Source organism: Haplochromis burtoni, unplaced genomic scaffold (assembly GCF_018398535.1).
Source record: "Haplochromis burtoni strain Fernald_Lab_line unplaced genomic scaffold, NCSU_Asbu1 Contig_276, whole genome shotgun sequence".
Lineage (NCBI taxonomy): Eukaryota > Metazoa > Chordata > Actinopteri > Cichliformes > Cichlidae > Haplochromis > Haplochromis burtoni.
In genome coordinates, this window is record NW_024582637.1 from 104,614 (window position 1) to 127,343 (window position 22,730).

Genomic DNA, 22,730 nt, shown 5'->3' on the forward strand with positions numbered 1-22,730 from the left:
TCATTCTGATTGGCTAGCGGTTGTCTGTCAAACCCATCAACCAATCAAAAAATTGGAGTTTGTTGTTACCGAGTCTTTTGGACGAAGGTTTTTCTTCTTATTGGTCCGTCGACTGAATTCAGCCACCCAATTAACTTTCACCGCGTTGATATAGAATAATCACCAAAATATGAAATTGACTCTTTCTGTTGGTAACAGCAAATGTGTAAGATTAAATTTATGGAAGACAGATAACACATGTATACACACACTTTCAAGGTAAATAATGCATTTTTTCCAAGAAAAACAACAGGATATACTTCATTTATTCAATTTTAAAAAAAAAATGAGACAAGATGTTAGATAGCAATACATTTTTGTAGCTTGAAATTTGATCAAAGACATCCTAAGTAAATTATGTTCCCTTAATGGATTGTCGGCTAACCCATCCACAACACCTCATTCCAAACTTTTTTTAACACCAGCCATCACACAGTCTGATATATGGTATGCATCATTTATCAAGGCAGTCCATCATGTAATGATCAATGTCCAGTTTATCTTAATGGAGATGCTGATGGAACCGTTGTCAGCTAGAGTGTGGTATGGTAACTAAGCTGAGTATTATACTGGAGGAACTGGCATGACAGATACTTTTCCCTGTATGGTGTGTGGAGGGGGGACTGCAGTGTAGCTCGTAGTTTTTTTTTGCTTAACCGTTTTTGAAAATTCAGCTGACAGTGCATGTACAGCATATTAAAGGTTTGCTGATGTAGAGAGAACTTTATTGGCTAGATCACCTCACCAGACTTTTCTTTCTTAAAGGCAGTTCAGCAACTCCAAACAATGCATGCCCTAATCTTCCATCATTTCATGCATACAATACACATACACTGTGCCCATCCTTAGTTTCAAATGCTTACAGTAAGCTTTATTTTATTGTCCCTGTAGGTCCATGTTTGTATGGCATGTGAAATGAAACCCATAGCAAAATCGATCCAGCTCATTAAGTCACAAGAAATTCTTCTTTTGTCTCCAGTCTGATTAGGTAAGGCCAAGTTCCTGTATTCTAAGGCGCAACTCCACAGAGTCCAACAAAGGGCCAGACTGAGGATCCTGTAGGTACAAAGGCAGTTTTCTGCAACACAGACAAAGATTAGAGTCATCATTGCATAGCTAATGTATCTGCATATAGAGAAGTGATTAAACTATCAATCCTAGGGAAAGAGGCAGGGAAGACCCTGGTCAGGTCAGACAACCTTCCACAAATTAGTTTCATCACAAATTAACATAACATGTGTGTCTGTGGGAGGAAGCCAGAATACCCAGAGAGAGAGCCTGCAAACTGTCAGCTTGTATTTTGTGAGGTGACAGTGCTGACCTCTGATAACCACTGGAATAACATCCTGGTCGGGCCAAGTATGTTAAACTCCTGCTTGACAATCCAGCTAAATCAAACTCCACTTTGTGTGTGTAATTAGAAATTATCTCAAATCCCTTTTGAGTGCTTGTTCTTGTTTACATGCAATTTCCAACAAAAACCAACAAGAGCGAGAACAAACAAATCGTCACCTTGTGACTGACTGTCAACCAACAACAATGAAGTTGCTGTTTCATTCATGCTCTATTAAGCCATAAGATGTAATCACTTAATTTTAATTCATCTTTAAGCTTTCTAAGCCACTTTATTTGTCTCCAACTTTTTTTAGCAATAAGCTATAGACCAACACCTGAAGGAGTGTCAATCCCTGTGCAATTTATTGAGAAACTGCACTGTGTAGCTACAGCACAAATTCCTGATTTATTTAGCTCATCCTTGACCCTAACTAAACGTTTGTGTCTAAGTTGAAGAAATCTCCTCAAGGCATTTGAGAGAAATTGCTTTCATGAGAGTGGAAGGAATATACAAACAGCCGGAAAACATTTGCACATAGCAAGAGAAATTGACTGAACCACAGAGGACTAGCGATGGCAATGTTAAGGCTAACTCTTTAATACACATTTGACCTTATATTACCTGGTAACATTTTTTTGTGTATACTAGCAACAAAAAAATGGCACAGCAGTATTTTGGACACATCTGAAACTGTGCTGTAGAGAAGGTTATTGAACAAACTGATCCACCACGGATAATCCTGACCACCCCTGCAGAATTTACAGGACATGCAGCTGAAAACCTTCTCCAAACAGGCTAATTTAGGTCCTCGCCATAAACACAGATAAAGGAAATCTTTAAAGCTCATCCAGTATCTCTAGATCACAATACATCTGACTAGCTGATCTAACCGTCCACCATATTTTACACTGTCTGACATTTGATGTACTTACTACATTTACACCATTACTGGTTCATTTTATTTTATTGATTTTGAGCCATTTTATTATTGTGTGGTGCAGTTGTGTGATGTTGTATTATTATTATTGTTATAATAAGCATTTTACATTTGTACTGTATTTAAATATTTAAATTTCTTTCAGTTATATTTTTACCTACCGAGTTTCTTTTTTTCTCTTTATCTTTATTTAACTTTCTATCATTTCTACCTTAATGCATTATTCAGATTTTCTTGAAATACTGAAGGCTGTTGTAACTCAGGAATTTCCCAACTCATGGGATATATAAAGCACATCTAATGCTTTATAAATATTGCTGTGAATAGGAGTTAAAAGATGTCCACATCTATTGAAATTAATGTTGAAATGATTCTGCTATCGAGTTGTGCCCTAGCCTGGAAATCTATGTGGTTACAGCAATCTGACAGCAGAAGGGTTATTAACATTATGAAAATTCACTGAATGCAAATTGAGGAAAAGCTTTGAATGTGACTTTATCAAAAGACTGAAACAGTGGCACTGGTATAGCTACATATTATACTGTGGTATTGAGAAACCTGCAAAATAAAAATAAAAAATGCATGAATTGTATAAAACTTGCCAAATTCCAAGGTGTGAGTGCCTGTCAGTAGATGCAGCTAAGATATCAGTATGATAGGCCAGTATGACATCCTTCCTGGATAAAAACATCAATGACCTAGTTTTAAGAAAAAAAAAAAAAAAACCCTAGGTGACATCCTTTTCGAGCTGTTGTGTTCACAAGATATTCAGAAAACTTGACCTCTAACCTTGACCTTATCATGCTCCCCAACTGTGTCCCGGAGTTCCAGTCACCATAGGATCAAATATCTTCTACAGTATGACGTACAGCAGTTAACATTATAAACTTCAAATGTAGCGACGGCATTTAACAATACAAGAATGAAAGCCTTACTCCACTGAGGTCTGAGTCGTGAGGCTCCAGGTCTTTTCCCAGCAAGCTGCTGCCTCGTGCTTCCTGCCAAGCCTCCATAGCACCTCACCGCACCACAGCCCAGCTCCTGTATAATCTGAGACAACACATACAGCACAACAACGTGTTATAGCACAATACCATGTAAATCAAATCCACACTCCATACTATCCTGTGGTCTACAGTGTTATGGCCCCTCCCCTTTTTGTCTCTGCAGGGTTTCCTCCTGCAGAGGACAGTAGTGGAGAGGGTCATTAGGATAACTGGTTTACACATGTGTAGCATATTCTACATGGTTTAAGCAGGCCTGAGCTCCTAGGAATGACACCTCCAGATTTTGTTTCCTCTTTCACACTGATGCCAACATCAGCACATACATGTAATGCTCATCCGTGCATCCATGTAATGACTGATACTTCTGACTCCTCATACCTCATGTTTATTAGTTTTCTTTATGGTAAATAAAACAATGATAAGCAATACAACCTGTCTTGTGTCCCCTATTTGTCACTGAGTGTGGGCCAATAGTGAAGAACAGTGTGATAAATGTTACATATAAGAAAAAAGTATTAAATACACTGATGTATAAGATTAGGAGTCTATGACTTATATTATTTTCTCTTTGTATGACCAGCTAGCTACAATGACAGAGTACTGCTGATATATCAAATGTCAGAAATAGCTTCAACTTCTGCTATTCACAGAATTAAGTTACAGCTGTGGCGTGTATACCTGGGAAGGCCTGCAGGCTGAGCTGGAGGTCCCTCAGCGCCTCTCTCAGCTGGTCCATCTGGGTGAAGCTGATACCCCTCCATGCTAGTGAAAGCCCCTTCATTCTTTGCAGGGTGCAGAGATCTTTCCCATGCTTAACATTCACATCTGCAGCAGGGATCTGTGGTTGGAAATCTGTAATCGACCATAAAATACAGAAAATAACAGAAAGACAGAAAAAAAGGCAAAAGTCTCCCAAGTATTTATAAACTCATTAAGGTATTCACCTCTGTTTTTTAAGTGCACCTTCACCAGCAGGTTGATGCACCTGTAATACAGAATGCAGTGTTTTGTTTTGTTTTAATAACCGAATTACACAGAAACAAGTAAAATTACTTTCATCTCTCACACCTCGTGTAATGAGTCACAGCTTGTTTCCAGTCCTTCAAGTGAGTGTGGCAGTGACCCTGGAGGAGGTAGGCAGCTGCAGCCCAGAGGAGCATCGCCACTTTATCTTCACCCTCCACACTCAGACCCCTCGCGTCTCCTCCAATTCCTTCCTCTGGCTCTTCCAACACCACTTTCTCTGGTACCAGCTCCAGTGTCGTGCTGATGACTTCATTGCAGAACGCCATACAATCTGCAGGACGCCGGGTAAAGAGCAAGGCAGTGCCAGCCTCCAGGTAAAGCTCCAGCATCCTGGGTAGGACAGAAACCTCAGCATCAACCTGAGGCAAACAAATACATGTCATTGAACCCATTAAGGAGAATTGAATTGTGATTTTGTTTGTTATTATTTTCACTCTTACTGCATGTTGATCCTCTGAGTGAAGAGCAGCCAGCAGATCCAGATAATGTTCAACACCCTCAGTAACCCTGCAGAAACATCAGCAACACTCCACTGTTAATACAAGTATACTTTTGTCCTCCTCTCTATTGGCATTTTCTGTTTTGGAGTAGAGGTCAGCTAGCATCCCTGCTGCTCTTCTTACCTGCCACTGAGCACACATTTGAGGGCAAGGCTGTAAAGGACACTTAGGGCAGACGGGACTGAAAGCAGCCTGCTTAGTGATTGGCTACTGAGGAGTAAGGACGGAGAGAGGGGTTGGATACCTCCCAGAACGGGCTCTGTAGCAGGGGGCAACATCAAAGTCTGTGGGAAAAGATAGGTCTGATGTTTGATGCAGGCCTGAATTTAACTGAAAATATGTCAGTGATCAAAATAAACTTCTTTATCTTCATCTGTGAGGCTTCTAACTTAAAAATATATGTACATGCAGGGATTACCGGCATCCTTTCTCTCGTCTGCATGTATGGCCTTTATGTGGAGAGTGTATGTGCATCACTCACTGAGTGCAGTAGGCGAAGAGCCTGTATCTCAGCCTGTGTGTTTCCCAGCTGTCTATAGATGAGCATGCTTCGGTACAGAGCACACACACAACGGGAGTCTGTCTCGAGTGCCCTCTTGTAACACTGCAGTGCCATCTGTGGGCGGTTCTAGAGACAATCGGAAAGACAAGCATTAACTTAAGACAACTGCTTAAAGGCTGCTCTTTTGTTTATATGATTACAGTGCATGTGTATACCATATGAGCGAGGCAGGAGCCTGAAAGAAGGTGTGTATATGCCACTAGAGCCCTGGTAGCTGGCAGGGCAGAAGCCGCCTGTAGATCAGACAATGCTTCTGAACTCCGACCCTCATTCAGCTTTTCTGCACCTTTTTTAAACATGTGGAGTCACACAGAGGAAGTCTATGAATACATCACAGTCATATTTCACCATCATCAGTGTTCATAGCTGTCGCTAGTGTAAAAAGACACATTAGCAACCAGTGTTGGTCAAGTTACTTGAAAAAAGTAATCAGTAACTAATTACTGATTACTTCCCCAAAAAAGTAATCCCGTTACTTTACTGATTACTTATTTTCAAAAGTAATTAATTACTTAGTTACTTTTTAAAAACACGATTTACAACCTGAATAGGTGATGAAGAAATAGATCTTTCAGCCCAATTCTACTTTTTCTACATAAGCCATCATACAAAATGTAATCAAATGGAAAAGTCTCTTTTTAAAACTTTTATTAGTTTTAATCTTTTAACTTTATGCATCAAGCAAAAATTTAATTAAATGCAACATTCTCTGACTGGAAGAAATTTGTTTAATATTCAAACCTATCTTCTGCACATTCCAGCACATAAAATATTTTTTTTGTGTGTGTTTACACTCACTCTTTCAAATAGATGCAAGTAAAACACAGCAGAAAATAAATAAAGTCAAAGACTAGCGGTCCTTTTGCTCTATTTTCACCTGTAAAGCAGGAGTTGGGTAGGCAAAGGTTTACCCTGGTGCAGGTGTGCCGCAGCGGTCAGTGGAAGAATCCGCGAGTTTCTCTGTGAGTTTCACATTACGTCATAGCGCACTCAGTGCTTGCTTGGAAGTTTAGGGGTTTTTTTCGCTGTAAAAAGAAGTTTTCTTCCCACGCACAATGGACGCTAATGTTTTTGTCACTTTTTATGGAATCAAACTTAAAGTAAGGTCAGTACTTCCACGCTTTAAACGCTGCACGCTCATACTCTCTCCCGTACTTGATATATGATCCATTGTTGATCGGCACACAGCTGCTGCCACGAACGTCGCACTCGCTTATGTCACTGTCATGAGACACTCTCGCAAAAAAATAAAAAATAAAAAGATCACGGTTTTAGTAACGCAGTAACGCAGCGTTCCTACGGGAAAGTAACGGTAATCTAGTTACCGTTTTTGCAATAGTAATCCCATACTTTACTCGTTACTTGAAAAAAGTAATCGGATTACAGTAACGCGTTACTGCCCGTCTCTGTTAGCAACACACAAACCTTTAAACACGTCACAAATACTGATTTTGGAAGCATGTAATAATAGTTTGCTGACAAGGGATCACCGAGGTGAAATGTTAATTTGCAAAGCAGAGAGGAGAAATCTACTGTGACTTATGCCTTATTAATTATGGTAGCATGAGCAGAAACAACTATAACTGAGCCTCAAAAATACATTGCTAAAAAGCATGAATGTAGCCAACCTTGAGCAATGGAAGTGCAGATCTGTAATAATTCGGTAAGCCTTTTCGGTTCCATCACCAACAGAGGACTCTTTGACAACCTTCCTTTTGCCTCGCTTGGACTGCAATCCCCAACTCCATCACATACTATCTCACAAAGAGAAGACATCTGCTCCTGCATGACATGAAAAAATACAATAACTGAATCATTTTAAACAAGAACAAAAACAAATCCAAGATCAAACTTCCATCTCCACTCGACAGATGGGGACTGCACACAGGTCTTTAAATGCTTATACACTGTGGAGTATCATCAATGTAGTTTGTATTACATGCAGTGACAGAAAACACTGGGATATCATGAATCCAACAAATAACTGTGGGAAAATAGTTTCTACCAACTCTGTGTCAGGTGACTTAATTTCTACAAGGTAACAAAGAACAAGTCAAAATCAGCACAGGGATTTTTCCCATATAAAGCAGTTAAACAGGCATCTCATGTGGCTAATCAATGCATAGATCCTATAGTTTGTTTAAAACTAAAAAGAAAGTAGAAAGGCGTGGACATAACCTAAAAATCATCTTACCTGTAATTCCCCTATATTTTCTAGCTGGCATTTGGCCAGCCATAGTGCCCACTGCAGACAGAGGAGGTACAAAACATGAGGATGCAAAGCTGTGTTTCCCGCTGATTTAAGCCCTGCTCTCCACAGCACAAGCGGATCAGAAGTATCAGCGTTATTTCCTGTCACCTGTAACACTGTAAAGAAGAATGGCAGGCTGTAAAATTCACACTTGAGAATCTCTGAACTTACAAAAACTTGGATTTGTGGCATTAGTTCCTGAATCGTATCATATATGGCCATTTTTTCACATAGAGGCCTACCTCGCTCAGTGGCTTCTTTGAGGAGCAGCTCAGCTTCTGAAAATTGAGACTGAGCAGTAAAGCATACACACGTATTATACACCACTGCCAACTCCAGCTGCGAGTGATCTACATGAGGAGGAATACCTGCAGAAGAGAGACGCGTAGAAAGAAGCTGCATTGAGGTAAATTATACGCTGTCATGACTTCCTTTTTTAAATATATATTTGTCACACTTGCATGTTTCAGATCATTAAACTAATTTCAATATTAGACAAAGATAAACTGAGTAAATCAGAATTTTTTTTTATTAAACCTTCAAAAAGTTCAACCTTTCATTTCATCAGCCTACAAAATATTCTCCTGTCTTGGGGATCGAGAAGTCTTTGTGTTTGAGCAGTGGTTTTCTCCTTGAACTCTCCTATGGATGCCATTGTTGCCCAGTCTCTTTCTTATTATTGAATCATCAACTCTGACCTTAACTGAGACGTATGAAGTCTGCAGTTCTTTAATGTTGTTCCGGGGTATTTTCTGACCTCCTGGATGAGTCGTCGCTGCACTCTTGGAGTAATTTTGGCCTCCTGGTCACTCCTGAGAAGTTTCCCCACTGTTCCAAGTTTTTCTCCATTTGTGTATGATGGCTCTTACTGTGGTTCACTGTGGAATCCTAAAGCCGTAGGAAATTGCTTTGTAGCCCTTTCCGGATTGAAGGATGTCAGTGAATTTGTATCTCGGGTGGTTCTTTGGGTCGTGGCATGATGTGTTGCTTTTTGAGAACTTTTCACTTTGTCAGACTGTTTTAATTTAAGAGATTTCTTGATTCAGCTGGTCTGGCAGTAATCAGACCTGGGTGTGGCTAGTGAACCTATTCTCAGCTTTCCGAGGTGGGTAGGTTTGGATAGCTTTTTTTTAATGAATAGCTCTTAATAAATGAACTAATCATTTACATTTAAAAAATGCTTTTTGTATTTACTCAAATTATCTGTGTCTAATATTAACATTTGTGATGATTTGAAAAATAAAATGTGACAAATATATCACATAGTACCTTGGATTTTCCTCAAAAGTTTGTGAAATTCAGAGGAACACCACCTCAGGCTGGACTGCCTGTGGTCTCGGCTCACAGCACCTCCACCTGCCTCCTGCTGCTGAAACAATCAAGTGAAAGCAAAATGACACCATGATCAGGATGTACCACAGTGTTGGATAAATTTATGTCAGATACCTTCATGAGAGTATTTTTGAGAGCACGTCACATTACAAACTACCATCATGAGGGATACCCCCTACTCCTTTCTTATGTTTGGTATAAGTGGCTTTGTGTAACTTAACGCTGTTCTACATCTCCAATAATAATCCAAAACAATATCATAAAGAAGACTTCATGACTTGTTCTCCAGGTAGAGTATTTTACATAATTGTATAACACCTTAATACATACGCAAACCTCTTCTATTTCTGTATTATGTTACGGTAGGGAGGCTAATATACAATCATTGAAGAAAAAGACAGCACAGAAGGACTTCAGTCTGTCAGGAGAAAAACTGGCTCTGTTTTACATTTTAGCACATGAATTAAACTATGAGATTTTTAGTCATCTAATCTATTCGCAGTTACAGTTTTATTTGATGTTAGTATTGCTAATTAATCGCAGAGCTGTGATTAAATGTAGACCTGCTAGCCGGCCTTACCCACCTTACACTTATTTACCAACTCGTTGTTCTCCTGACTCCACTTCTCGAGTAAAGAGGGCGGCTGATACATTTTAACCACACATCACATCAGTGTTTGGTGAAAAAGCTGGAGTGGTTTCGTTTGAACTTTCCCTCGTTTGTGAAAGAGAAGCGAGCAACACAGGAAATAAAACGTTACAGGCTGAGTGGCAGCGGGGCTCTGCTGCCCCCTGTGGACACATGTGGGGATGACACCGGCATTCTGCTGACTGACCAGCAGGTGGTGCTGTAACGGAGTCAAGTTTAGATGCTTTCTAGAAAGTTCAATCTCTGGGTCTGGCAGAGCCATGATCAAGCTGTGAGCTACTTCTCTATGGTCAGTAAATTTCCACAGTTACAAAGCTATTTTTTATTATCTGCATGACTGCTGTGTAGTTCTGAAAAAAAAAAAGCATCAGCCTCAGTTACATGCATAAACATGCATGCACACATACTCAAACACACAGAAGTCTAATGTAAGGAAACACTATCTAAAACCTTAATTGAATTACAGCTGATTCATCCGTTAGACTTCGGACTACCATTTTTCTGGATGTCATTCCCAAGGTGACTCCCTGTTTTGTCCCCCAGTTCCAGTCACACCCTGTCATCCCTCCTTCAGTGCATCCACTTGTTCCCTGACGACTGTGTTCTTCGTTGTCTGCCTTCCAACACAGCCTTGCAACTCTTCTGTTCTCTGATAGTCTCAAATCACTGAAATGTCTAAATATACCCCTCTGAAACAAGGGAAACTCCACAGCCTAAACTCAGTGCACCTGCAAATGCAAGATATCATTCCTCTGGGACAGGTTTCACTTTTTTCTGACGTTTTCCTCTGCATCGATTCTGCTATTTTCCATCTCTGTATCTGTCTCACTCTGCTGCTGTCTGTCCATCCATCGCTTCAAGGACAAGGCCGCTACATGGCAACATCCTTTGTGCTCTTCTATCAAAAGCCTTTGCAGTGGCAGTCATCAAGCTTTCAGCTATATTGAAAAATGTGACTGATTAATTCACTTATGACAGCACAGGAGAGAGGATTATGTTAATTCTGAGAAGCAAAAGCAGCAGACGGACTGCAGGTGACCTGTTATTTGGAGGTCATAATCCAAGCAATATATCTTAGTTTGGCTGTTACAAGATTTTTGGTTTCAAGTAACAGATACTCGTGCTTTCAGGCCAGACTGTTTTGAGTTACTGCAATAACTGCTGATAAACCTCAGATCTGGCCTGCTGCTTATATTTCATGTGCACTTACATTTTGACATGCGCTACAGAAAGTGCCTTTCACAGCAGAATCCTGTCATCTCTGTTGCATTATCCTCATCTATAAAACATGCAGCCAGTGGATGGAGGGGCTGTGACGCATGTAATTCCTATGCTGGAGAACCCCCACCCCCACCACCCCACCCCAAACGTGTGAGACGTGATGCAAAGCACACAGAGACTTTTGCGTGTTTCATTACAAATGTAGCATATCTGCTATAGAGCACTTAAGTGTCACACATCTATGGGTGTCACTGAGCTGATGACATTAATGTTACAATAACAAAGAATGGCTGAAAATGAGAAATCGCTGCTGTCTGCTAAATGGTGGATTCTTCCAAATATTTGCTCATATTAAAGGCGAGGCCTACAGTTTCCCTTTAAGGTAGAATAAACTCACTCACCCTGAGTGATCAATAGGTGCTGTATGTGCTCTTCAGAACTGCTCCTCTTCTCAGAGCAGACATCTCTTTAGATCAGCAGAGACAGCTGTTTGGGGTTTCTGTGAATGCTGTATCAGTGTAACTCATGCTGCTGTTTTTGGTTTCTGTGTCATTTGTGTGCATCACACACTCAACCTGCAATCAGATTCTGCACATGTTAAAATTGCTCTCTCAAAAAGAAGCAGAAACTAAGTGATGGGAAGCTGCTTTCTGAAAAGGGGAAAGAAGGAAATACTCTTTGTGTGTGTGCCTGTACTAAAAGAAGGAGTCTGTCAATGGCCCAGCAGTTGAGTTGAGTCCCAGGGGGTATGGCTGTGGATCTGCAAACTCACACTGCAGCAGTGAAGCTACAGAGAGCATCAGCAGAACACAGTGGACACCCACACAATCAGTCACAGATGGAAATGAGCAAATTTGCTAAAATCATTTACAGTTTGTTACATTTTAAAGTGGTATTTATTATTAAGATGAGTTGTCCCTATTAAAGAAACATATTAGAAAGAAGGTCCACCAGGACTTTAGCCACATGTATGCCCACAGTATTCCCATGTGTTTTTAAATATATATTTTTTAAAACTGCGTAAAGAAACCCAGAAGCAGACATTTGTGAATATGATTAAAATTATTTATATTACAATCTTGTTTTGAAACATCGCCTAGATATTTCCAGGTGCAGTTTTGGATGCTTAAAAAACATATCGCATGTTATAGTCCCAATATTTAGGATTGTTCCGTCAGTAAAGTATCCCCTCATCAACACCTCTAATACCTTCAAAATACATACTTATCATCAGGATCCTACACTAACGGGAGCGAGTATCGTCTTGCCATTCCTGCGCAGCCGGTAGTTTTCTGAGGAAAAGGTATCTCTTTAAAAACGAGCGTGTCTTGGTGCTGACTACTCTCTTTTCCCTCCCTCCTATAAAAGCTGATCGCTCTCCCTCCTACTGCAGTCAGTTCTCACCGGCCCAGCCAACATGAGTTTCACGGTAGAGCATCACTTCATGGGCCCGAGCTCGTACCGCAAGGCTCGGCCCGCCTCCGTGTCCTCCAGCGGCTTTCACTCCCAGCGCCGTCGCCTCACCTACAGCCAGCCATCCTCAATCGACAGCTTGGAGACCTTTAACGGCGACATGACTCGGAAGAGCGAGAAAGAGATCCTGCAAGCTCTGAACGACCGGTTTGCCGGCTACATCGACAAGGTGCGCAACCTGGAGATGCACAACCGCAACCTGGAGGCGGAAGCGGCGGCGCTGCGGCAGAACCAAGCCGGGCGCGCCTCGGTCGGGGAGCACTACGAGAGGGAACTGGGTGACCTCAGGGGTCTCCTGCAGCAGCTGACCGGAGAGAAGGCCCGCGCGGCTGTGGAGCACGAGCACTTGGAAGAGGACATCCAGCACCTGCGGGTCAGGCTGGAGGATGAAGCGCGGAACCGGGAAGAGTTGGAGGCTGCCGCTCGCGCTATGAAAAAGTATGTCGAGGAGTGCCGGCTGGTACGCCTGGAGCTAGACAAGAAGCTCCGTGCGCTGGAAGAGGAGGCCGCTTTTCTTAAGAAGAACCACGAGGAAGAAGTGGCGGAGCTCTTGGAGCAGATTCAGAGCGCGCAGGTGAGCTTCGACATGCGGGACACCCTGAAGGCGGACGTCACCACCGCACTGCGCGAGATCCGCTCGCAGCTGGACAGTCACGCATCCAAGACCTCAGTGCACGCCGAGGAGTGGTTCAAAGGTGAGTCCGATCAAAAAAGAGGAGGAAAGTTTATTGAAACGATCAAAAGTCTCCGTGCGTAAAGTCACGTTTGTCCGCTGTCCGTGGTGCTGAAGTGTGCCTCATGGATCCACATCGGGATTTATTTGAGGCGTCTCCGACTGTTACGTTGGAATGTTGGTTGATAACATTTATTAATCTATCACATCGAAAACTTTAGAGGTTAAATTACAAGTGACGAATTACGCGAAAGAAGCAAGGTAACCAGTTTGGAAATGCGCAAATAAATACATAAAATAATAATAATCACTTAAATAATATCAATAATTTGCCTTTTATCTTAGTTGGTGCCCTTTTCTATGACTGCGCAGTTGCGGCATAGTGACCTTTTAAAAAAATATTTAAAAAAATTAAAGGCCAGCCCTGCAGAGGTGAGGTGGCACACAGCGAAGAGACTACGATTAATTTGCACTCTTGCCGGCTAGCAGTGGGTGTTCACTGCGTGTTTCTCTTTTTGCTGTGCTGATGGATCTGACCCTGGACTTCCACGAGTAGAAAAGTACCTTTCAAGGTCGCGGCGGGCTGATAATGTTTCATCAGTCGGTCGTGCTTTTTACAGCCATCTTCTCCTGGCTGATGTGATTAATAAAAGCACCTGGACGTAGATCTGATGCATAGAATTACTAGCAAAGCAATAAGTGAGACATGATCTTACAGCCACTGTGAGCAGCACTTAGACACAGCCCTTCTGACTTTTATGGTGCTACATAAACACACTGCTGACAACTTTGAAGGCCCAGAAGGGTTTCCTGCGCATTGTAGTTTTGGGTATGTCAAAGGACATATTGGTCTATACCCAATCCCTCTCAGTAGGTGTACATTTTGACCTGGTATAGCTAGTAAAAGGTACAAACAAATTGACCTTCTTTGAGTCCAGCTGACTGCAGCAGTGGTTTATTCATGCTTGGATGCAGGAGGGAGCTGAGTCAGACTATTGACTGGCAGCTGGACAGTGTCAAGGTTACAGAGGATCTTTGTAGTAACTGTCTGTTCTCTAAAGCAGGAATGGTTAAATATTTTCAGTTAAAAAAAAGGCCTACGTCTTTAGACTCAAAATGTTCCCCTTTCTTTTAAAAGTATGCATATATGTCATGTTTCAGGCGATTATCTTAATTAAAAGTGATTTCTAAACATGTCATGTACTTTTTAAAATTCGTTTTTTTCCACAGTGCGCATGGAGCATCTGTCCGAGGCTGCTCGGTCTAACCAGGATGCAATCCGTGGAACCCAGGAAGAGATTGCAGAATACCGCCGCCAGCTCCAGAGCCGCACCATTGAGCTGGAGACTCTTCGAGGAACCAAGGAGTCACTGGAGAGGCAGCGTATAGAGAGTGAAGACAGACACCAAGACGACCTCAACTCACTACAGGCAAGGCATCAGCACAGACATGCAGAAAAAGCAGAAATGCACCAATACTGCAAATCTCTTTTCAGACACTTGATGAATGATATGTGACCAGAGAGGATGTTTACGTTTGTTTTGCAGGAAACCATCAATCAGCTCGACAACGAGTTAAAAACTACAAAATGGGAGATGGCTAGCCAGCTAAAAGATTACCAGGAGCTTCTGAATGTGAAGATGGCTCTGGATATCGAAATTGCTGCTTACAGGTTAGTTGGGATCTAAAAAATGTAACTTTAAATTGGTTTCTTTATGCTAAAAGTGATTAACACTTTCATTCTCTGTGTTCTTGTCTTCCAAACAGGAAACTGCTGGAGGGAGAGGAGAATCGCTTTGTGTCAGGTGGAGGCCCATACTCCTACCTGGAAAGCAGAATCTCTGCCCACTTGAAAGTAAAAGGAGAAGAGATCTCTGATACAGTCATTGTAGAGGAACAGACAGATGAAACACAGGTGACGGAGGTGACAGAGGAAGCAGATGAAGATGAGGAGGAAAAGAAAGAAGAAGATGAAGAAGAAGCAGAGGAAGGAGAGGGTGAAGAAACCAAAGAAGAAGAGGGTGAAGAAGAAGGTGAGGAAAAAGGAGATGAGAAGCAGGAAGGAGAGGGAGGGGAAGAAAAAGAGGAGGAAAAGGAAGAAGAGGGAGAGGAAGAGGAGAAAGGAGAGGAAGAAAAGGCAGGTGAAGAAGAAGAAAAGTCCAAATCTCCAGAAAAAGCTGCTTCCCCTCCTTCAAAATCTCCTCAATCTAAATCTCCTACTGTCAAATCACCAGAATCTAAATCGCCACAAAAATCACCAGAAGCCAAATCCCCAATGCCCAAATCACCTGCCAAGTCCCCTGCAGCCAAGTCTCCTGCAGGAGATGAGTCAAAGTCACCCGTGTCCAAATCCCCACCCAGCAAGTCTCCTGAGTCCAAATCTCCTCCTCCCAAGAGCCCTGAACCAAAGTCTCCAGAGAAGGAGAAGGCCAAACCATTTTCTGCCAAAGACACCCCTAAAAAGGAGGAAAAAGAGGAGAAAAAAGAGAAGCCTCAGCCTGTCAAAGAGGAAAAGAAGGAGAAAGAGCAGCCTGTGAAGGAGGAGAAGAAGCAGGAACCCAAAGAGAAAGAACCAGAGAAGGTGGACAAACCTGAAACAAAGAAAGAAAGCAAAGAAGAGGAAACACCAAAAAAGGAAGAGGCTTCAAAACCTGTAACTCCCAGCAAGCCTGCTGAGGACAAGCCAGCCCCCAAGTCTGAGGCTAAAGAGAGTACTCCCCCTGCCAAGGAGGAGGAGAAGCCCTCTGCTCCTAAATCAGAGAAGGCCGAACCTGAGGCAAAGCCAGCTGCTAAAGCAGAGCCTGAGAAAACAGAGAGCAAGAAGGAGGAGAAGAAGCCAGAGGAGAAGAAACCAGAGGAGAAAAAAACAGAGGAGAAGAAGCCAGAAGAGAAGCCTAAAGCAGAGCCTGAGAAAAAAGATAGCAAGAAAGAGGAGAAGAAGCCAGAGGAGAAAAAGGAGGCTAGTAAAGAGGTGAAGGAAGGAGCAAAGACGGAGAAGGCTGAGAAATCTTCTGGCACTGAGTCAAAGGAAAGCAAGGAGGAGAAACCCAAGAAGTAAGACAAAAATGCTGTGTTTCAGGGCTAGAGGAGGAGATGCCAAAGATCTGTGATGGAGGGAGGTGAGGTGAGGGCAAAAAGTGACTGAAGAGAAAGAGAAGCTGGATGTACCCAGCAGTTCAGATGGGCAATAAAATGCCCAAAGCCAAGCAGGTAACAGTATGTAAGCAATAGTGATTTCTGTAGCAAATACCCCCCCCGCTCCCTACGTATGGCCATTATATGCCCCTGATGCTTCTGATGTATGACTGTAGTGAATACAGAATGCTCTTAAACTCTTTATCAGAATGTGACAACTGCCCTTAATCAATATCAAGTGCATTTAAACAGGATTCCCGCTGATGGGGGCAGGAGGACCCTGCTGCACCTACGCAAGCCTTCAAGGGTAGAGATGTCAAACCAATGTCTAGCTAAAGATTGTCACAGATATTGAATATGAAAACTTATATTTAGGGAAACACAAATGTTATATTTACAAATGAATAAATAAGGAAGACTTGAATTTTGCTTGTTGTGCACCTTAATGCAGCTTCTCCTTACGGGTGAACTGGAGTGTCTCACTCTTCTAGTCTGCAGTGTTAGGACAATGATGACTGTGCTCTGTATAAACTGCTGAGAATATGCAATATGAAACACAAAAATAAAGAATGAAAAATGAAGCACACAAGGCTTGGCGGCTTTTCTTCATGTATGCAGAAATCTGCAGCTCATTAAAGTGAAGATTAATAAAGTGTCAAGAGAAATTCTACGAGGTGCGATGCCAAAAGGTAAACGCTGCGAGTTATTGCACTGCATTGCGGCTGTGGAGAGGGGGAGCTGTACCCACTCTCCAAAGCTGCTGCACCCTTCCTCATGTCCCACAGACCGCGTTCATGTATAAATCAAGAGCAGTGTCGCCGGCTCGCACAGACTCTCTCTCTCATTTCCAAGGCCTGTCTCATTGCAAACAGGAGCAGAGGACACACATTTATCTTAGGATTGTTAATTAAAAATCACCAGAATGATCAAATTGTCCTACAGGCACAGCCATAAAATTAAACAGAGCAGGCTTTTGCTTCGAAACGTATAAATAAGAAATGCAAATCCTCCTCTGTCACTTGTGGTTTGGTAATATTTTGAAATATTAAGATTTCTTTTGTTTGACAGAAATAAAATGTGTGGTTACTTTTAATAGGATTTTCTAATGAGTGCTGGTGAAAAAGACATTCATTACCAGCCTACTGAAAAGCAGGTAACTGTTAGATTTGTGCCATCACCAAAAGCTTCTCTTTCTTGGTGAAACACTGACATTGGACACACTTTGGCTGACATTGTGAGGCTCTCTCTCCTGGCACGACTGCACCCCCCTGTAATCCAATTTCACTGCATCTAATAGATGGCTGTGTATTAATGAGATCAGCGACCGTCTCATTAAAAAACCAGAGTCGGAAGACGGAGATTGCTTTGACTGCTGTCACTGCCATCTGTTGTTAAACAGAAATTGACTGTTTTATTGATGATTGTGTACTCTGTAAAGTTTTTTTTTTCCAAAACATTTACATCATTGCTAAATGTGACTGCTCTCGGTGCAAACTGAACAAAAGTGAGCCAATATAAGATCCATCAATTTTAACTGCTCGTCCTCTTTGGGGTCGCAGAGCCTATCCCAGCTGTCACAAGGCGGGAGAGGTACATCCTGGATAGATTGCCAGTCTCTCACAGGGCGAACAGAGATACACATTCACACCTATGGCCCATTTAGAATCACAAGTTAACCTAACGTGCATGTCTTTGGCCTGTTGGATGAAACTGGAGTACAGGGGGAACATGCACACTCTACACAGTGGCTGGGTGGTGCGTTCATAACCAGCGAGGTCACAGTGCAAACCAATCCACCATGACACACTGGAAAACACTTCAGTATTCACATTTCATCATAGACGATCACTCACAACTTCGTACTGGTTAGCGGTGACTCTTAACTCCAAATGGGGATAGGCTGGCTCAACAATATGCTTGTAAGATGCTCCCATATCTTTGCACAGCCAACAGACACTCATCTGTTGGGCTTCATGTTTGTGCCACTGGTAAGCTTTACAGTATTCTCAATCTATTGAATCATTTTGTACCATTTACCAGTCTCATCTCAACCATTAGCATTTACTGCCCATTTTCCAATAAGTAATGCTTCCTTTCTCTTGCAATTACAGACATTATTTTCCATGCATCTGTGCAGCATTGAATTCCTAGATTCGATTACCTGCTGCTGGATCTTTGCTGCAACACACAAGAGCAAAGGAGAGATTCTTCTATAAAGCTAAAGCTAGCTAATCATTAAATGACCGTTTTCCTTGACTTTAGCATCAAGTCAGAAATTGAGGATCAGTATCCTACATGAAAACCTGTTGCTCTTTACTGAAACTATGATGATAAATGAGAAGTCAAAGGCTAACAGCAGACAATAGACCAAATATTTTATTCAATGCAAGAGATCCTCTGTGGAAATGACTCAGCTATATCCAGCACTGAACCACAATGGCATAATAATCAGCAAGCTCAGACGACACCTATAAATAGAGCAGCACTCAGAGAGGTGAGGGTGGAGAGGAAGGAAAGGGGATAAAACAGAAACATTTTGTGTGCACAACAAAGTCTGTACGCAGCGAAGGAAGACAAAAAAAGACAAACTCATTCCAGAAAATAGGATGTTCTTTTATTTTCAAACTGGTATGAAGTGTTTAAAAAGGATACTTGTGTGTCAAAGAGTCACAAAGGTAATCTTGAGGGAGTTAAGAGTGATAAACTACAGAAGGAGAATTATATACATACGCGCGCACACACACACACAATTATGTGCACACAAATTTTAGCGATGACTGAAGAAACCCTGAGGATGGTTATACTTGAACGGCTTCAGACGATTAGGACCCCTGAATTGAAAGAGACAAACCGGTGGTCAGAGATAAAATCTTTCACCAAATGTATCAAAAAGTTTCCCACTTCTTTCTCTAACTGTACCTGACAGTGCGTAGGCACATCTTCTCACGGGGGAACTCTCGCGGTCCTTCCACGCTGTCGTCTTGTCCTTCTGTCTCCAAATAAACATCCAGGCAGACGCACAGTCGTGCAAACTGATTGGTCAGGAGCTGGTGCCCAGGACGTGGTCCTTGTAGTTCGTTTTTGAACACGTTAACTTCGCTCTCCATGGCCTTAAAAGTGAAAAAGGGAGTCAAAAAGTGAAAAATGACTTGTATTTATAAACAATCATATTGAGAGGTTTTGAAATGTTCATACTCGGAGGTTGTCATCGGTGCGTCCGCTGCGCTCTCCCTTCCAGCTCAGAGAGAGGGAGAAGACAGGAGATATCTCTGGGTATCTGGGACTCAGCACCACTGCAGCATTAAGACGAGCTAAAAGGGACACAGATGAGTTTGCGTATAGAATCACATTCAAAGCAAACAAATAAAACATCAGCAATATTCAGTTATGCTATCAGCGACAGGATTTACCTGTGCCTCTTTCAACCACTCCCATAAAGTACAGATCAGTCTCCTTTGCCAGCCCAGCTTCAGTCACATGACGTGTATATGGAAATTCCTGCAAAAGAAAGGAAATATCAAAATCAGTCACACTTCTAACTAATGCTTTCTTTACATTTGAGTACAATCGTTTGACAATTTGCTTTCACTTACCAAGTACTCCTGGTAAGTGATTGTGGTCCAACGTGCCAAACGGGAAAGGATCTTGGCAGGAAAAAGGTGCTGACACTCGCTGGAGATGGGGATGATGCTGTGTTCTGATGACGGGAATACAAACAAACTTAACAATCTCTTCATTAGGATGATTCAGTGTGCAAGGTTGTAATCAAATAACACACCTAAAGAGGCAAACTGTCTGTGCAAAGCCAAGCGGGACTGGACTCGTCCCCTCAGCAGCTTCATGGTGTTCTCCATGTGGCTCGCACTCAGTGAACTACCCACGCGCACACCCTAAAAAAAAAAAAAAATTAGCAAAAGTTAACATTATACAGTTGTAACACATGCTGTATACTTGAGGTTAGCACACACGCACCTCCGAAGCGTCACTAGGAAAATGAAGTCCTCCGAGATTCTGAACCCACATGTAGGGATGGCCCAGCTCTTCCACATAATCGCCAAAGGAAATGATCCTAAAAATAACTTATAGGTTAATTCAGCCAGCTGTAATCCAGTACACACCACATCAACCATGAACATTACTTCCTTACCCGACTTTATCAAACTGGTAGCGATTAGCTGGATTGGGTGTTTCTCGTCCCTGGTCGCTGGTGTAGAGACAGCTGAGGAGAGTGTCTGACTTCAGGAGGTCCCTGGGGGGGAAAAAAGTCATTGTTAGGTTTTTTTATAAGGCTGTCATGGTCAGAGAGAGAGCCAAATCCTTACGTTTACACACATACCCTGCGCTGATGGCCGTGTTGAGATCGGTGGAGGTGGACACTTTGGTCTTGACAGTGATAATGTTCAGATTCATCAGGTAGTAGAAGTAAAGATGGAGTACACTGCCATCTGTAGACACAAGGAAGACAACACATGGTGTTACACTAATGGATTGCTATCTTAATCTTATATTCTCTCTACTCAATCTTTTCATTAATCCTGCCAGTGATAGCTCCTCTGGGTTTATATTACACTGCAGCGCATTACAGAGCAATAACAGGCCTTGGTCATAGCAGCAGCTAATGGCACCTATGGGATACCCACTACACCGATGGTCATAATTCTCGCTGCACTCCCTGCAGTCACGGTGAACTCAGTGACACATTGTCACTCACTCACACCTACACCGCTCACTTTTTGCTTTTACTGCACTAGACCGAATGCTGCAGCTGGCAGCAGTGAGGATAACTGAGGAAAGGAGGGGCTCCAGAAATAAAAGCAGAAGTCAGACAAAGAGCGGTGATGAGAAAAACTGCTTACAAGATGTTGTAGGTGCTGCAGAACTACAAGGCTGCAAGCATCTTTCTCACCTCCATCCCTCCGCCTCCCCCTCACTTCCTCCCTCCACCCCCCCTTAGGTAGAGTTACGCCTGCAATGCAGATCTCCCTATAATCTGTCACTGTATTCCATATATCGCCAGCAGAGGGAACACAAGGGTCAAGTGGTGTCATGTCACAGCCACAGTTGCTTTGTTTCACATGCCATCTGATAGGTGTACAGTTGCACAGCACCATATATATATGGTCACGTTACAAGGGTTGGAGCACAAAGGGGCTGCAAATATTTGGGTTGAAGGATGCTGTGTGAATACAGAGAATGATTTTGCCAACAAGGACATGAAGCACAGAGAAAGAGTTACCTTTACACTTCAAGTCTATGCCTAGGGACAGAGGGTGCCTCTTCAGCATCTCTCGTCTTTTATCATCCAGCTGGCCACCTGCAGTTGGCCTTCTTCTCTTCTGTCAAATGGACAATAAAAAGCAATTGAATAAAAAGACAAAAAAAAAAGAAAAAAAAAAATAAATAAAAGACGTAATTCCAGTGACATAGCATCTCTAAAATCTTAGCCCCCTGCAAGCACATTTAAAAAGAATACCGAAAGGAAGCCTGAAAAGCAAACAGTGCTCCAGATGAGCTCAAACATGGAGATAGAACAAAAGAAATACACACTGTATTTGCAATCAAATACAAACCTAAGATCCGATTACAGTCACAGAGCCATTCTCGGTAAATATTTCCCAGAACACCCCCACTGCCACTCCGATCAATAGCTGCCACTCAATGCATGACAGCTATGGCTTCAGAGACAGTTCATGTGTCCAGAGCAGTGATTTGTATACTAACTAACAATAGACCTCAGTGTCCTGAGTGTGTGTGTTCGTTCATGAGTAAAGCAGTGCCAGATACTCACAGTTTTCTCTTGCTCCTCCTCTGCATCAGAATCACTCTCATCATCTGAATAAAACCAGAATACACAGTTTTAAGTTTGTTGATGAATCCCAAAATGAGTCGTCTGTGTGTTATACATAGATTAAATGTGTGCCTTTGTACCCTGGGAATCTTCTGGAGGTTTGGACAGGGCTTTGGCCTCATCTACATCACCACTAATTGAGACAATCAGGTTCTTGTCTGCAATAAAATCAAAGCGATCCAAACTTCAATCCTTTAAAGAAAAACTAATATGTTGTCTTGGAAAACATCATTGTCTCTCATTCTTACTCACCACACGCCTGGCCATAAGCATTTGCTTGAACAAACAGGACATAGAGAGGTGGAGGCAGATGGCGGGCAATCTCCGTCTGCTTCTGAGTCTGTTCAAAAGGCATAGACAGGAACTCCTGGACTGGGAGGGAGGCCTGTGAGCATACATAGGAGGCATATGTGGTGTAACTGTTGGCACGGCAGTTAAAAATTCACCTCAACAAGTACAAAACACAGCTGAGCTTTTCTTTAGATTACAAACTATGAATTAACACAGCAATGATACCTGCATGATGGCATTAAGACCTGGCTGCAAGCTTCTCAGATGCTCCTTCTTCACCTCAATGCTCTTCTGAATTGTCTCCTTCGACGCTAGTGATTCCTTGTATTTCTCTGCCAACCTGCATCCAACAATAGACTGTTAACTAGGGATGGGTACCGGTATGATGGCACCGGTTCTGACATAAACGGTAGTAACCAGACCGAAAAGCAGCGCACATTTCGGTGCTTT

The 22,730-nt window shown here is 42.3% G+C and overlaps 3 protein-coding genes across 5 annotated transcripts in view; 1 reads left to right on the top strand and 2 right to left on the bottom strand.

The window, feature by feature from the left end:
* Positions 1-55: 55 nt before the first annotated feature.
* Positions 56-9,775, bottom strand: fancg (FA complementation group G). Of its 3 annotated transcripts, none has more exons than XM_042227690.1 (14): positions 9,575-9,774; positions 8,928-9,024; positions 7,901-8,026; positions 7,602-7,774; positions 7,036-7,189; positions 5,563-5,693; positions 5,327-5,473; positions 4,969-5,129; positions 4,786-4,852; positions 4,388-4,704; positions 4,264-4,304; positions 3,998-4,171; positions 3,248-3,362; positions 56-1,117 (listed from the first exon to the last, which is right to left on the bottom strand). In XM_042227690.1, the coding sequence occupies exons 1-14, from the start codon at positions 9,641-9,643 to the stop codon at positions 1,024-1,026; spliced, it is 1,866 nt and encodes a 621-aa protein (XP_042083624.1). In that variant the 5' UTR covers positions 9,644-9,774; the 3' UTR covers positions 56-1,023. The 3 variants fall into 3 exon arrangements, with proteins under 3 accessions (XP_042083624.1, XP_042083623.1, XP_042083625.1); XM_042227689.1 differs by having other exon boundaries at positions 8,928-9,027; XM_042227691.1 differs by lacking the exon at positions 56-1,117 and adding an exon at positions 3,023-3,165 and having other exon boundaries at positions 8,928-9,027; positions 9,575-9,775.
* A 2,431-nt stretch (positions 9,776-12,206) lies between these two features.
* On the top strand, positions 12,207-16,722 carry LOC102293034 (neurofilament heavy). The gene is made up of 4 exons (XM_005940127.3): positions 12,207-13,028; positions 14,237-14,436; positions 14,554-14,678; positions 14,774-16,722. The coding sequence occupies exons 1-4, from the start codon at positions 12,278-12,280 to the stop codon at positions 16,062-16,064; spliced, it is 2,367 nt and encodes a 788-aa protein (XP_005940189.1). The 5' UTR covers positions 12,207-12,277; the 3' UTR covers positions 16,065-16,722.
* A 2,011-nt stretch (positions 16,723-18,733) lies between these two features.
* thoc5 (THO complex 5) overlaps positions 18,734-22,730 on the bottom strand; it is a 7,896-nt gene continuing 3,899 nt past the window's right edge. Inside the window, exons 6-19 of the mRNA XM_005940128.2 lie at positions 22,506-22,620; positions 22,242-22,374; positions 22,070-22,147; positions 21,930-21,973; positions 21,378-21,477; positions 20,478-20,586; positions 20,289-20,390; positions 20,114-20,210; positions 19,920-20,031; positions 19,735-19,838; positions 19,552-19,639; positions 19,337-19,452; positions 19,061-19,251; positions 18,734-18,972 (exon numbers count right to left, since the gene is read on the bottom strand). Coding sequence (XP_005940190.1) covers positions 18,909-18,972; positions 19,061-19,251; positions 19,337-19,452; positions 19,552-19,639; positions 19,735-19,838; positions 19,920-20,031; positions 20,114-20,210; positions 20,289-20,390; positions 20,478-20,586; positions 21,378-21,477; positions 21,930-21,973; positions 22,070-22,147; positions 22,242-22,374; positions 22,506-22,620 — 1,453 coding nt within the window. The 3' untranslated portion in view covers positions 18,734-18,908. The remainder of the gene's footprint in view (positions 18,973-19,060; positions 19,252-19,336; positions 19,453-19,551; positions 19,640-19,734; positions 19,839-19,919; positions 20,032-20,113; positions 20,211-20,288; positions 20,391-20,477; positions 20,587-21,377; positions 21,478-21,929; positions 21,974-22,069; positions 22,148-22,241; positions 22,375-22,505; positions 22,621-22,730) is intronic.